The 15737-nt window shown below is 33.1% G+C and overlaps 4 protein-coding genes and 2 long non-coding RNA genes across 7 annotated transcripts; 1 reads left to right on the plus strand and 5 right to left on the minus strand.

Annotated features, from left to right (window-relative positions):
• Positions 1-1276: 1276 nt before the first annotated feature.
• Positions 1277-3050, minus strand: LOC111717234 (zinc finger Y-chromosomal protein 1-like). The gene has a single exon (XM_023492748.1). The coding sequence runs from the start codon at positions 3048-3050 to the stop codon at positions 1845-1847; it is 1206 nt and encodes a 401-aa protein (XP_023348516.1). The 3' UTR covers positions 1277-1844.
• A 177-nt stretch (positions 3051-3227) lies between these two features.
• LOC111717240 (uncharacterized) lies at positions 3228-14141 on the plus strand. Its single transcript, XR_002768727.1, has 7 exons — positions 3228-3489; positions 12524-12907; positions 13005-13137; positions 13218-13528; positions 13638-13747; positions 13892-14028; positions 14097-14141. It is a non-coding gene; the product is annotated as an uncharacterized LOC111717240 (long non-coding RNA).
• On the minus strand, positions 4151-7314 carry LOC111717239 (uncharacterized). Of its 2 annotated transcripts, XR_002768726.1 has the most exons (4): positions 6705-7314; positions 5875-5964; positions 4458-4583; positions 4151-4275 (listed from the first exon to the last, which is right to left on the minus strand). It is a non-coding gene; the product is annotated as an uncharacterized LOC111717239 (long non-coding RNA). The 2 variants fall into 2 exon arrangements; XR_002768725.1 differs by lacking the exon at positions 6705-7314 and having other exon boundaries at positions 5875-6646.
• LOC111717237 (zinc finger Y-chromosomal protein 1) lies at positions 7435-8815 on the minus strand. Its single transcript, XM_023492750.1, has 2 exons — positions 8133-8815; positions 7435-7969 (listed from the first exon to the last, which is right to left on the minus strand). The coding sequence occupies exons 1-2, from the start codon at positions 8260-8262 to the stop codon at positions 7554-7556; spliced, it is 546 nt and encodes a 181-aa protein (XP_023348518.1). The 5' UTR covers positions 8263-8815; the 3' UTR covers positions 7435-7553.
• On the minus strand, positions 8823-9233 carry LOC111717238 (uncharacterized; the record flags this gene model as incomplete). The annotated part of the gene is given in 2 exon segments (XM_023492751.1): positions 8823-8951; positions 9102-9233. Coding segments are annotated over 2 exon segments (256 nt in total), but the record flags the coding sequence as incomplete, so codon positions are not given.
• On the minus strand, positions 9233-15730 carry LOC111717236 (zinc finger protein 26). The gene is made up of 2 exons (XM_023492749.1): positions 15417-15730; positions 9233-12121 (listed from the first exon to the last, which is right to left on the minus strand). The coding sequence occupies exons 1-2, from the start codon at positions 15514-15516 to the stop codon at positions 10191-10193; spliced, it is 2031 nt and encodes a 676-aa protein (XP_023348517.1). The 5' UTR covers positions 15517-15730; the 3' UTR covers positions 9233-10190.
• Between the last annotated feature and the right edge of the window lie 7 nt (positions 15731-15737).

Genomic DNA, 15737 nt, shown 5'->3' on the forward strand with positions numbered 1-15737 from the left:
AAAGCAGAGGTGTAAATATTTTTTAGTTTGCTCTAATAGGGGGTTGGGAAATGAAAATGAAAATAGGAAAGAAAATAGAAAGGAAAGCAAATAGAAAGGAAAAAAGGGAAAATGAAAGGGGAAAATGGAAAATGAAAGGGAAAAAGGGAAAAAAGGAGGGGATGCCGGAGGGTTTTAAGAGATGAACCCAAAATTGGAAAAGGAATATGACATCTGTTGAGAAACCACAGACTAATATCTGTTAATATCATGTAAAATAAAAATGAAAATAGGAATGGAAAAATGGAGTGGGAAAAGGTAAAAAAGGAAGGAAAACTGTGATGCCGGGGGGGTTAAAGAGAAAATTTATCGATTTGGTTTTAACTGTCTTTGACCAACCTTTTTGGGGGAAAATATCAAAAATTTTCCCTAAATAACATTTTTGTGTTTTCCCCTTTAAAAAGCGAATCTGTTTTATGAAAAACAGTATAACAGAAATACTTGATAAGGGCTTTAAGAATTTCAACTCAGTGAGGACCGTTGTTATTGACCTTTTTAGGGCAACAAAATGTTCATTGTTCGCCCGTTATCCCAAAAGTTTCTTTGCAAGCAAAGTTTTTCGAAGTTGTGCTGAGGAGGGGCGGGGGGGAGTCCAGAATTCCTCAACGAGTAATCACCGCCACCCAAATGTGTTTTGCGGCAAGCGCGCTCCTCAATTGGTAATCTCCACCACCTCAATTGGTTATCAGCCAAAATAAGCGTAACATTAAATCGGTTATTTCTTAAAAATAAGAACATATGGACCTCTGTTAATGGCCCTATGGTTTACAATATTGTTAAAGCTTTCTTTATTGCTCATTAGTTTCGAAAAAAATCTATAAATTTGGCACACTAAGCTCTAGATTACGTTTTTTTAGTTTCAAGTTTCGCTTTAAGATTAGGAATGTTTGCGGCATTTACCTCTGAATGTTATTGTTTTAAACTCCTTATAGAGAGGAAACTTTAACCCATTATTAGTGGACTAAATACTTCATTTTCAGTAGGGGGTGGGATGAGACTAATTTTTCAAAATTTTATGTTCTTTCTATGCATATAATTAGTTTTGTTGTAAATGTTGAACTCGAGTAGGCGAATACAAAAATCTAAACACTGTAAAGGTTTTTTGAAAATATCTTAATAAGCTGGATGGGAAAACAACTGAAGATTCACGGGTATTTTTCAAGGACAAGATTATATCAGGTATTAATAAATTCATCCCTTTTATACCCCGATATACAAGTAATCGACTACAATGAAATCAATTACAAAATGTATTAACCATAAACAACCTCACTACAAGGTTTACATGTTTACAAGGACTAAAGAGCATTTTAAGCGTTTTAAAAATCTGAGAAGAATTGCGAAAAAGCAGTTGGAGTCGCAAAGAAGCATAGATACAAATGGTAACAAGAAACCCTTCATCTCATAAATTAAATCTAAAACTATAAATTCCGAAGAAAGTTCTGCTACAGAATTTCCTCTGGAGAGTTTGAGCTGAGGACTCTTAACCCTCGAACATCCATAAAAGTTTGGAATGATATTTGATATTTTATAAAATTAAAAAATGTGTTCATGATTTCTATTTTGTTCAAAGTTGTAATTTATGCAAAATGGTAAAAATGATTAAGATATTATTTTGATGGGAGCGGGGGAACACAGTTGGGTTTTGATATAGAAAATATACAATTAGAACAAAGATTAATATATTAAATTCTACAATAAGAGAATTATTTAATAGAAGAGAAGTGATAATTTGAAGTTTTCAGTGCATGGTTCTTTTTTTGATGTGTTTTTATATGAGAGGAATGGTTGGTAATGTATTCACATTAATCACAGGGATATATCGCTCCTTCATGTTTATTTTCAATATGTATCTTCAGAATACCTGCTGTAGTTGCAGTGTACTCGCATTGATCGCATGGATATCTTTCATGTTTAGATTCAATATGTCTCTTCAGACATCTTGCTGTAGTGGCAGTGTGATCACATTGGTCGCATGGATATCTTACCCCTTTATGTTTAGATTTAATATGTTTTGTCAGACTACTTAGTTGAGTAGCTGCGTATTCACAATAAGAACAAGGATATCTCACTCCTTCATGTTTAGATTCAATATGTCTCCTCAGACTACTTGAAACAGTTGCAGAGAATTCACATTGGTCGCATGGATATCTCACTCCATTATGTTTATTTTCAATATGTGTCTTTAGATCACTTGCTGTAGTGGCAGCATATACACATTGGTCGCATGGATATTTTACTCCCTCATGTTTACTTCGAATATGTCTCTTCAAATTACTGGATTTAGTTGCCATATAATCACATTTTCCACAGAGATATCTCACCCTTTCATGTTTATTTTCAATATGAATCTTCAGACAATTTGCTGTAGTGGCAGCGTGATTACATTGTTCGCATGAATATCTTACCCCTTCATGTTTACTTCGAATATGTCTCTTCAAATTACTGGATTTAGTTGCCATATAATCACATTTTCCACAGAGATATCTCACCCTTTCATGTTTATTTTCAATATGAATCTTCAGACAATTTGCTGTAGTGGCAGCGTGATTACATTGTTCGCATGAATATCTTACCCCTTCATGTTTACTTCGAATATGTCTCTTCAAATTACTGGATTTAGTTGCCATATAATCACATTTTCCACAGAGATATCTCACCCTTTCATGTTTATTTTCAATATGAATCTTCAGACAATTTGCTGTAGTGGCAGCGTGATTACATTGTTCGCATGAATATCTTACCCCTTCATGTTTACTTCGAATATGTCTCTTCAAATTACTGGATTTAGTTGCCATATAATCACATTTTCCACAGAGATATCTCACCCTTTCATGTTTATTTTCAATATGAATCTTCAAACTACTTGCTGTAGTGGCAGCGTGATCACATTGTTCGCATGGATATCTCACTCCTTCATGTTTAGATTCAATATGTCTCTTCAGAACAAANTGTACCCTTAAAACCTTCATCTGATATTTAATATAGAAGATAATGTCGAGCTTTTCCATTTCTGCATTGTTATTTATACATAGATAAAAAATGTTTAACTTTACCTTGATTTTCTGTACTTTCCTCTTTTACATCTTCTCCCACTACAAATACAGTAAATGTATCCTCTACAGTAGAAATTTCTTCTTTAATAGTAACTTTTTCTTCTTCCATAATTTCTGCCATTCTCTCTGAAATATGTACATCGTACAATACATGTTATATTTCAAAGCTAAATAAGCTTTGAATTAAATTGAATAAAAAGCTAGAACTACAAACAAAGATTTACAATGATTAAAATTCACTCTTTATCTATCTATATATTTAGCTTGAAATCCACAAAAAAATATGATAACATCCGCAAACTTTCATGAAAAGAAAATGTTCGCAGATAGAGCCAGAAATAGGGTTTATAATGGAGATGGGCGTGAAGCGCTCTGAAAGCATAGTTTCTAATATGTAAGTAATAATCTTCTCAATAAAAGTTTCAGAAAACTAAAATAAAAAAAATAAAAAATAGCGACTGTTGGTGTTCGATTTAATTTAATCATGCATAAAAAAACCTACACCCACTTTTCCTCCGACCCAAAAATGACCTCATCAATGCAAGCATATTCTTGATGGAATCGCACAATAAACAGTGAAATTTTATTTTCAAAACGGTATTATATTAAATATTTATGTATCATGAACTTTTTGTTAGGTTTTCTAATTTTTCCTTTTAACATGAGTTTCCAGATCTGAATGTTAATTTTTAAGCATGAGTTTAAATTGTAGATTTATCACACTGATTACAAAGATGTTTAAATATTCCTTGTATCCCATGAATAAATTTGGAAACGTCTCCCCTGGTGTAATCAAAATAAATGAGAAAAAAGAAAATTTGAAGTTTACAATGCAAACTATTTCTTAATTAATGTTTCCTTTTTTGATGTGCTTTTAAAAGGCAGGATTGGGTGGCAAGGTATTCACACTGATCGCAGGGATACCTCACTCCTTCATGCTTAGTTTTTGTATGTTTCCTCAGACTACTTGAAAAAGTTGCAGCGAATTCACATTGATCGCAAGGATATCTCACTCCTTCATGTTTATTTTTGATATGTGTCTTAAAATTACTGGATTTAGTTGCCACATAATAACATTTTCCACAGGGATAATTCATATCTCTTTTATCTCTCGGCCTACTCATCTTAAGTCTCTTTTGATCAGAGAAAAGGGGATCGTCTTTAATCTTGACAATTTCACCTGAAAAATAAATCAAAATATTATATTAACCTTAAGTATCTCGCATGGTTTAAAATTTTTTAATAATATCTGAAAATGCAGTCAATTGCGTTAACAGTTTATAGATTTATGAGCCTAAAGTACTAAAGAAGTCATAAATCGATCATCCTAAAAAAATATACGTAGAAGTTGTTTACCCATACCTTGATTTTCTGTACTTTCCTCTTTTATATCTTCTTCAGCTACATACACAGTACATGTATCCTCTACAGTAAAGATTTCTTCTTTGATGGTTACTTTATCTTCTTCCATAATTTCTGCCATTCGGTCTGAAATGTGCACTCATACAATACATGCATGGATCAACTATAGGATAAATTGTTGGCGCGGTCCGCCCTGCCCAACTTGCTCGGCTGAGATTTACTAATTATACAGCTGGATATACGTGCATAAATTGAGATATTCAATTAATCGACCTGTAGGTTTTAGGGTTATCATAAATGCAACATTTCTGCAATATAAACTGTCCACAGTGGGGTTATTTATAGTGAATTAGACCAAATGTCACGTTGTGTTTCTTCTTAAAATTAATGAATTTCATTGGTTTTACTAAAATAATTTTCAATAACAATAATTTTTACAATTCATTATAGCGCTTGTGTTGACATATTTGACACATACTTATAGATTTGAGTTTCTATTTCTGGACTTAATTTTGTTTAAAATATATTATATATAATCTAAAAGATTTGTTGCTGCTACTGTATTCCTGAGGTTCGTAGAATTTAATTGATATGCACAAAGCCATAGTTAAAACATTTTCATTTTTGGAGGTCATTTAGGTCATTCGAGGTCGTAAGAGGTCATTAGAAAGTCAAACACTGTATTTGTTGCTACTACTGTATTCCCTGGGTTCCTAGCTTTCCTTTGATATGCATAAAGCCACAGTTAAAACATTTTCACTTTTGGAGGTCATTTAGGTCATTAGAGGTCGATAGAGGCCAGTAGAACGTCAAACACTGGATTCGTTGCTGCAACTGTACTCCTGGGGTTCCTAGCTTTCGTTTGATATGCATAAAGCCATAGTTAAAACATTTCATTTTTTGGAGGTCATTTAGGTCATTAGAGGTCATTAAAATTCAATTTTACTTTATTTTAGGAATTTCGAACACTAATTAGGCGTGCAGCCAAAAAATTGGAAGATTTGAACCAAAAATGAAGGCCCCCCCCCCTACGTCAAATGTGCCAACTCCACCATCCCTTTTCAAAGAAAAATTTATTTAGTCCATTTGAACATTTTTTTTTGTAGAAAAAGTTCATTAGGACTAACGTTCATTGGTACTAAAATGTTCAAAAAAAAGTTAGTCCTCTTGAAAAAATGTCTAACTAGAAAGTGTTCATTAGAAAGTGGTTTTTCATCAACTGACTTTAGTCAAATTGAACGTTAGCTAAATCGACCTTCATTCATATCAATATTATGATATAGCATCCGGATTACATAGGGAACAGGGGCTACTGGGGAAAATAAAATAAATGGAGAAAAAAAAACTAAAAACATCTAATCCATCCATGAGAAACTAACATATTATCTAAAAACTTTTCAACTATTTCTAAGTTTACCTGTATTCCTGTATCTTCAGTATGGAGGATGGACGGATTTACTCAGCTCTAATATATTTAACTCTTTGTTTTAAGTCTTTTCCATTCTATCTGAAAAAAATATGGATTGCATATCAAATGAAAACAAAACTGCTGTACACAATTTGGTCAAAAATATTAAAAAAACATATTTAAAAAAGTTTATATAGTATGAGACAAATATCCTTTCATAAAAGTTTAGAATGATAATTGTTATTTCTTAAAATTAAAAAAATGTTCATAATTTCTATTTTGTTCAAAGTTGTATTTTGTCAGGGAATAATCTGCAAAAAGGAAAAATGATAAAAATATTATTTAAGATAATGAGAATGATGAGGGGAGCAGCAGGGGAACACAGTTGGGGTTTGATATAGAAAATATACAATTCGAACAAAGATTAATATATTAAATTCTACAATAAGAGAATCATTTAATATAAGAGAAGTGATATTTGAAGCTTACAGTTCGTGGTTCTTTTTTTGACGTGTTTTTAAATGATTATGATTCACTTCTTCATGAATATTTTTAATATGTATCTTCAGACTACCCTTCCCTTATTCCTTCTCTTTTTCCTTCCCTTCCCCTTCTTTTGGGTCCTTCGAAAACAGGTTATGAATTAGCTTTGAATAAAATACAAAGATTTTAACTTAACCTTTGTTTGTTTCAGTTTTCGATTTTAGAGAGGATAGATACTTCAAGGAAGCATAAAAAATATATTATAAGTAATCAAGAATTTGGTTTTAACCATTTCAAAAATCAAGATTGAAACATAAAAAAAATTGATATTCTCAATAATTAATAAAAATCAATACTTAAAACAAAATCAGCTTACTGGTTACTTTATCTTCTTCCATAATTTCTGCCATTCTCTCTGAAATTTGTAAAAAAAACATTTTATACTTTTTAGGGTAAATAGTCTTGTAAAATGAAGTGAGTAAAAAATAGAATTGCAAACAAGAATGGGTTATCAAGGTAAAAGCATGGTAAAATGAGCAATCAGGATTTTTAAAATTAGGACCAACAATTTGCTGAAAAAAAGGAGATTGACTGGAAAAACCCAGCTTACTGCAGGCTAGGTCAGGCCGAGACAACTTAAAGATACGGGGCCGAGCAAAACCAAACCAGCCTGGATGATAAAGGTTAAGAAGTTAGATGACCATTGGTTAGTCCTACATACTCCCCTCTCCCTCCTTTTCCCATTTCCCTCATACTTTATCCCCCAGGATCCTAGCTAACGCTAGAGAGGGGTTGCATTTTGGCATTGATTTCAACAAATTTACAACCCCTCTCAGACACTGTCAGATCAACTCATTTGGAAAAAATGACATGAACAGCTGATCTTTTTCATAAAAAAGACGACTTTTAAAAAGATCTTTCAAAAGAAAAAGACGATATCTTAATTTTCAGATTGGACAGTGGACACAGATTAAAAAATTATTATTAAACAAAATAATAATATTAAGGGGTGAAGCGGAACACAGTTGGATTTTGATATAGAAAATATACTATCAGAAAAAGATTTATTAATTATATATATATATGAAAATTTCAAGTTTGCAGTGCAAAGTTATTGATATATCTCCTTTTTTGATGTTTTTTTTTTTAAAATGACAGCATAGAGTAGCAACGTAATTACACTGATAACCTGGATATCTTAATACTTAATGTTTATTTTTAATATGTCTATTCAGATTACTTGGGTCAGTTGCAACATATACACACTGATCACAATGGTACCTCTCTTCACTATGTTTAGTTTTAATATGTCTCTTCAGACTTCTTGGGTAATTAGCAACGTATTCACACTGATCACAGGTATATCTCACTCCTTCATGCTTATTTTCAATATGTTTCTTCAGACCACTTGCTTCAGTGGCAGCGTATTCACAGTGAGAACAAGGATATCTCACTCCTTCATGTTGACTTTGAACATGTGTCTTCAAATGATTGGATTTAGTTGCAACATAATTACATTTTTCACAGGAATAACTTTTATCTCTTTTTTCTCTCATCTTCCTATTTTTAAGTCTCTTTTGTTCAGAGAACAGGGGATCTACTTCAATCTTGATATTTCCGACTGAAAATTTAAAAAGAGAATTAATAAGATATTAAATTAACCTTAAGTATCTCAGATGAATTAAAATTTTTATTAATTTCTAAAAATGCAGTAAATCAAGTTATGAAAAAGTCAAAAATCGATCATCCTATAAAAATATGCAGCAAAAAATGTTTACCCATACCTTGATTTTCTGTCTTTTCTGTAATTTCCTCTTTTACATCTTCTTCCGCTACAAATACAGTGCACGTATCTTCTACAGTAGAGATTTCTTCTTTAATGGTAACTTTATCTTCTTCCATAATTTCTGCCATTCTTTCTGAAATATGTACAAAACATGTTATGATTTTAAGGGTAAATAGTCTTGTAAAATAAAATGAATAAAAAATTAGAACTGCAAGCAAATATTTACAATGATTGAAAAGAAGTAAACGCCAAGAAGGGGTTGTTGAGGTTAAAGCATCGAATGGTATTTGAAGTATTTTGTAAATTTCCCAAATACCTGGGTATCTGAGAAATTTCCTAAATGCCTGAGTATCTTTAAATTTTGTTCAGATCTTTTATCAATCGTCATATATGTTACAGAGATATCTATTCATTCCTTATTCCTAACTTTTAGCTTTTTTGATTTAGCCTCAATACTTCTAACCCCTAAGGCTGTAACCAGTAGGGGGAGGGGTCTCCTCCTGAAATTGGGGAACGTTCCCCCTTGTAGAATATTGGAACGCAACAACAGTCCAAAATAATTTAATTTAGAACAAATGGAAATTAAAAAAGAGAAAACAAATAACCCACGAGTCATGGTTATGAGATAAAAATTACCAAACTGCATTTTAAAAATTTCAAATTTTATTTCCCAACATTTAACTAAGGATGGATTTAGTTGCAACATAATTACATTTTTCACAGGAATAACTTTTATCTCTTTTTTCTCTCATCTTCCTCTTTTTAAGTCTCTTTTGTTCAGAGAACAGGGGATCTACTTCAATCTTGATATTTTCACCTGAAAAATTTAAAAGAGAATTAATAAGATATTAAATTAACCTCAAGTATCTTAGATTTTTAATAATTTCTAAAAATGCAGTCAATCAAGGTATGAAAGAGTCAAAAATCGATCATCCTATAAAAATATGCAAAAAATGTTTACCCATACCTTGATTTTCTGTCTTTTCTGTATTTTCCTCTTTTACATCTTCCGCTACATACACAGTACATGTATCCTCTACAGTAGAGATTTCTTCTTTGATGGTAACTTTATCTTCTTCCATAATTTCTGCCATTCTCTCTAAAAAATGTATAAAACATGCTATGCTTTTAAGGGTAAATAGTCTTGTAAAATAAAATGAATAAAAAATAGAACTACAAACAAATATTTACACTGATATAATAAAAAGAAGTAAACGTCAAGAAAGTGTTGATGAGGTTAAAGCATCCTTTGGTAAAAAGAGAAATAAGTATGTTTATAATTAAGACCAAAAATGTGCTGAAAGAATGAGGATCTGAATGTGAATCTTCAACACGAGAGTTTTAGTTGTATATTTATCACATTGGTTAAAAAGATATTTATTTAATCCTTGTTCCAAACTTTCAGAAGAGAGTGACAGCAATTAATAAAAATGTCAAAAATAGGAATTTCCCAAAAACAAAGGTATTTGGGAAATTTCTAAAATATTTTAAATGCACCACCATCAGATTCCAAAAGGAATTTGGGAAATTTGGGGAATTTCCCAAATGACTGGGTATCTTGGAATCTGATGGTGGTGTAATTGAAATATTTTGTAAATTTCCCAAATACCTGGGTATCTGAGAAATTTCTTAAATGCCTGAGTATCTTGAAATTTTGTTCAGATCTTTCATCAATCGTCAGAAATGTTACAGAGATAATTTTTATTCCTTATTTCTCACTTTTAGTTCCTTGATTTATCCTTACTACTTTTTACCCCTAAGGATGTAACCAGTAGGGGGAGGGGTCTCCTCCTAAAATTGGGGAACGTTCCCCGTTGTAGAATATTGGAACGCAACAACAGTCCAAAATAATTTAATTTAGAAATATTTTGTTTCAAAACAAATGGAAATTAGAAAAGAGAAAACAAATAACCCACGAGTCATGGGTTGTGAGGTAAAAATTACCAAACTGCATTTTAAAAATTTCAAATTTTATTTCCCAACATTTAACTAAGGAAGGAAAAACCAAAATAAATGAGGGAATAGACAATATGCAGTTTACAGTGCAAAGTACTTCTTAATTAATATGTTTCCTTTGTTGATGTGTTTTTAAATGACAGGATTGGGTGTCAACGTACTCACATTGATCGCATGGATATCTAACTCCTTCATGTTTAGATTCAATATGTCTCTTCAAATTACTTGCTGTAGTGGCAGCGTGATCACAATGGTCGCATGGATGCCTCACTGTTTCATGTTTATTTTCAATATGTCTTCTCAGACTACTTGCTGATGTAAAAGCATTCTCACACTGATTACATGGATATTTCACTCCTTCGTGTTTATTTCTAATATGTCTTCTCAGACAACTTGAGTCAGTAGCAACGTATTCACACTGATCACAATGATATCTCACTCCTTCATGAACAGAGTCCGTATGTCTCTTCAGATAACCTGCTGTAGTGGCAGCGTACTCGCATAGATCGCATGGATACCTCACTCCTTCGTGTTTAGATTCAATGTGCTTTTTTAGAATCCATGCTGTATTGGCAGCATATACACATTGGTCGCATGGATATCTAACTCCTTCATGTTTAGATTCAATATGACTCTTCAAACTACTTGCTGTAGTGGCAGTGTGATCACATTCTTCGCATGGATACCTCACTCCTTCATGTTTAATTTTAATATGGCTTCTCAGAAAACGTGGTTCAGTAGCAACGTATTCACACTGATCACAGGGATAATTCAATCCTTCGTGTTTATTTTTAATATGTCTTCTCAGACTACTTGGGTCAGTAGCAACGTATTCACACTGATCACAGGGATATTTCAATCCTTCGTGTTTATTTTTAATATGTATTTTCAGACTACTTGGGTTAGTAGCAACGTATTCACACTGATCACAGGGATATTTCAATCCTTCATGTTTATTTTTAATATGCCTATTCAGACTTCTTGCTAATGTAAAGACGTTCTCACACTGATTACAAGGATATTTCACTCCTTCATGTTTATTTCTAGTATGCCTACTCAGACAACTTGGGTCAGTGGCAACGTATTCACACTGATCACAATAGTATCCCACTCCTTCATGTTTATTTTTAATATGATTTTTCAGACCTTTTGCAGAAGTAAAAGCGTTCTCACACTGATCACATGGATATCTGACTTCTTCATGTTTAGATTTAATGTGTAACTTTAAATTCCATACACCAGTTGCAACATATTCACACTGATCGCAGGGATATCTCACTCCTTCATGTTTTATTTCAATGTGTTTTTTCAGATCACGTGATGTAGTTGCAGCATACACACATTCTAAACAAGGATATCTCACTCCTTCATGTTTAGATTCAATGTGAATCTTCAGACTTCTTGCTGTAGTGGCAGCGTATTCACAATGAGAACAAGGATATCTTATTCCTTCATGTTTAGATTCAATATGTAACTTCAGACTCCTTGGTGTAGTTGCAGCGTACTCACATTGGTCGCATGAATATCTCACTCCTTGATGCTTATTCTTAATATGCATACTCAGATAAACTGCTCGACTGGCAGCATACTCACATTGATCACAAGGATATCTCACTCCTTCATGTTTAGATTCAATATGCCTCCTCAGATCTCTGGCTGTAGTTGCAGCATATACGCATTTTAAACAAGGATATCTCACTCCTTCATGTTTAGATTCAATATGGCTCTTCAGATCTCTGGGTGTAGTGACAGAGTACTCACATTGATCGCAGAGATATCTCACTCCTTCATGTTTAAATTTAATGTGCATCTTCAGATTACTTGCTGTAGTGGCAGCGTGATCACATAGCTTGCATGGATATCTCACTCCATGTTTATTTCGAATACGTGTCTTCAAATTACTGGATTTAGATGCCACATAATCACATTCTCCACAGGGATAACTTTTATCTCTTTTATCTCTCAGTTTACTCTTTTTAAGTCTTTTTTGTTCAGAGAAAAGGGGATCTACTTCAATCTTGACAACTTTGCCTGAAAAATTCAAAAAGATAATTTAAGAAATATCAGCCTCAAGTATCGTAAAATTGATCATGAACTTTTATTAAAATCTTAAGATTAAAGGGAATTTCATTGTAATTTCAAGTGACTCTGCATTTAAACTCAGGGGCATATCTGATTCACCCTTTAAACTTGGAAATAATCAGTTAAAAAAAAATTTAGAAATCTAATTCATTAATGATCAAACAAAGTTTTGTATAATTTTCAAGCTGAAATGTCATCCCTTTCATTAGTGAATAAAATATCCCAGTTTTATATAAAAACATTTTATAATATTTCTTCAGCTGATTTCCCAACTATCTAATCAAATCATGCTGTCAGGGAGTCCTACTATCTGTGTAAGATCCTATAGATCTAAATGTCGTCTTTGTTCAGGGTATCTCCAAACTAAACGAGGAATGACGAGCTGCGAACTCCCGAAGAGAGAATACAGCTGATTTCAAGAACCTCTCTAACTTATAAACATTTAAACCGTGAACTATAGACTATTCTCAAAACTATACTCTCATATTTAGATATTTATTCTTATGATAACTGCAAATATTTATTACTATATAACTGCATTTACCCATATATTAAACCAAATATTGAGAATGTTTTATGTATCGAACTCAAAGTTTTATTCTTAAATAGCAGTAAAAAGTCTAGCCAGCTTTTCTTTATAAAAAGAAATAACTTTATATTTACTTTCAGAATTAGAATGGGTTGATTACCCCATCTGGTTCTATTGAAGTGTTGCCCAGGTTGCGTTTAATCAAGGTTTATAAACCATCTGTATGATTTTAATATTGCTTTCCTTGGTCTATCCTCCAATTCAAGCCCTTGTTGCACAGATGATATATATATGGGAGTTCAGATATCAACCCTGAGAGAAATTATCATCGAGCAGTTCCGACTTGATCCTACTCAGCAGGAAGCCAATGCTTGGGGAACAAACCACCTCCTCCACGTTCCTCTCGTAAGGCTCAGCCTCAAGATATATATACCAGGTGAACATTAGTGAATTTGAACCTTTGAGCCTTAAGTTAACAGTTGAACTCATTACTTATTCTAACGAAACCTTTGTTAGGATTAATCGTACCTCGTTGCTATGCGCTAGCTACGCTACTACCTCTGCTTGGATCACCCATGGTCTGATGCAGCTCCTTACGGGTCTCCTCTACGCCGTGTCAACCTACTCTTCTGATGATCCACGCGGAGAGTACCTACTCCTCCAGCCCGAGCATCGTAAACCTGTAGTGCTCCACCTGGTTCATGTTCACACCTTCACGACCTCCTCCTAGCAGCGGACCATAAACTGTACCTCATCTACCTCTCATGTACCTCCCAGCCTCTACTGGATAAGACTGATCCTAGGCTCAACCTGTGGATCATTGATAGGTACTAATTAGATTTATATGCGTCCCTGTATCAGTGTGAATAAACTGTTACTTAAGCAAAGGATCTGAAGATACACTAAAAGAGCCAATATTCAACTCATCATTTTTAGTCTTGTTCCTGATACTTACCTGACTGCAGAGCTAGCCATCCTACCTCATAATCAACTCGCGAAGCATAGAGATCTACTACTGCTACAAACCCCTTGGCCAGTTCAACTTTGTAAGTTCTTTTATTTATTATTTATAAACGCAAATCCTGGCAACGTTAAATGGTTTATATTGTAAACTCTTTTATTATTTTACAAGTTTAAGCAATATATTTAGATTATTATACTAGTCGGGACTGATTATATTGTTCTTTCAGTTCACGACTAGAGCTGTATGAATACACCTATCCTGAAATACATGCTTGAAAAGACTGTCCGTGCATTAAAGAGGTGCCCCAGGGTATTTTGGATGCTCGTCCATTATGTTTGTATGCGTTCTACCTGCTCCACCTGGGTATGTAACCTACCCCCAGTTGGGCCTAGAGCACAATCTGTAAAACCTATATCTAAAGCCCTATTTAGGAAGTGACAAGGAGTGACAAACCCAGTGCTCACATAAACCTTGAAGATGATTTAGAGTCAATTTAAATCTAATATAAACTATTAAAGGAGTTAACCTTCGGAGATAAGGGGATCCGGTTAAATAAACAGTCTTGTCAAGGAACATACCCTCGTTGGACGGTGCTCCACCCACTCAGTCGATGCACCAAATGTAAGCACTCTTTTTAATATATTCGTGTGGTTGATTGATTGTAAAATAATGATTAGTTTATGGTATTGGTTTAACAATTGTTAAATTATGTGGAGCTGATTAATATTGTGATTTATTTTTTCAGTTTCAACCGCAAGACGTGCTTTCCCTGTTCCTAGACTACAAATGAACTGTGGATATTTACAGGAACAAGCGCGTGAGAAATGGGTATGACGACTGAGCCTGCGTCTGGCATTTGGCGCATGGACCTAATTGAAAATTAGGTGAGAAATGCACATTATCCATTCCCCAAACTTAAAATGAATATACTAGTGTGAAGTGAGGTCTTACAGCTTGTACCATGTTAAAATTTAAACCTAAAAAGTTGTCTTTAAATTAACGAAATTTACTCTTTGTAAATAATAATTAAAAGATTCATTATTTTACTACTAAAAAGAAATATGAATATTTATCAATTTGTTATTAACTAACCCCCCCCCCCCTCAGGAGTTTAAACTCAAAAAGAAAAGTTGTTGAAAAATTTCTTTTGTTTAATTTGAAATATTAACTTTTATTTAATGAATGTAATGTAATGTAGTACAATCATTATTTTAAAACAAAATTGCAGGGATTGTTCTTTGGCCAACGCAATCCCACTCATCAGCACTACCCCTTTTTTATAAACATCTTATTCAAATAAGAAAAGACAAGTTTTCATAAGTTGTGATTGCCGATCAGAAGCAAGTTTTTATGAAGTTAAGGTAGGTTTACTACCCAAGGCGGAAAAAATTTCAAAATACATTTGAAGGGTATTAGAAGTTCCCTAAGGAAACTGAATTTGTTGATATTGAAACAATTAAGAGGCAAAAACTGATTTTTTAGACCATAGACCAAAATTGGCCAAGTCCCAAAAAATCAGTATTTTGGCCTTATATTAAACAATTTTGAAAATATCAAAACAAAGACAGTTGTATAGTAGTCACCAGCTTCAGGTGTATGATACCAAGATCAACAAGTTTTAAAGAATCTTTTTTGATTTTTCTGAATATCAGTTGCTTTAACATCTTTTAGATCTATGTACCTTAAGTTCTTAAAGCCAAGATCGATCACTTAAGAAATATAAATAGAAAAAAATCAGTGTTCACCCATACCTTGATTTTCTGTACTTTTCTCCTTTACATCTTCTTCCACTACACTAATGGTACATGAATCCTCTACAGTAGAGATTTCTTCATCCATAATTTCTTCCATTCTTTCTGAAATGTAGACATTAGTGACATGAGCGTCATTTTCAGCACATAAATTCAAACCCCGACTAACTATCTGACTATCTATGCTAGACCTTTCATATTTTTTTCTGCAAATGCATAAAGTTTCAAATTTTGTTTGTCAGGCATAGATGGTACCTGGATCAAAAATTTTTCAGTTTCACCCAGGAAAGAATGTCAGATTCACAAAATTCCAATAGGAAA

Source organism: Eurytemora carolleeae, unplaced genomic scaffold (genome assembly GCF_000591075.1).
Source record: "Eurytemora carolleeae unplaced genomic scaffold, Eaff_2.0 scaffold2427, whole genome shotgun sequence".
In the NCBI taxonomy this organism is placed as follows: Eukaryota; Metazoa; Arthropoda; class Copepoda; order Calanoida; family Temoridae; genus Eurytemora; species Eurytemora carolleeae.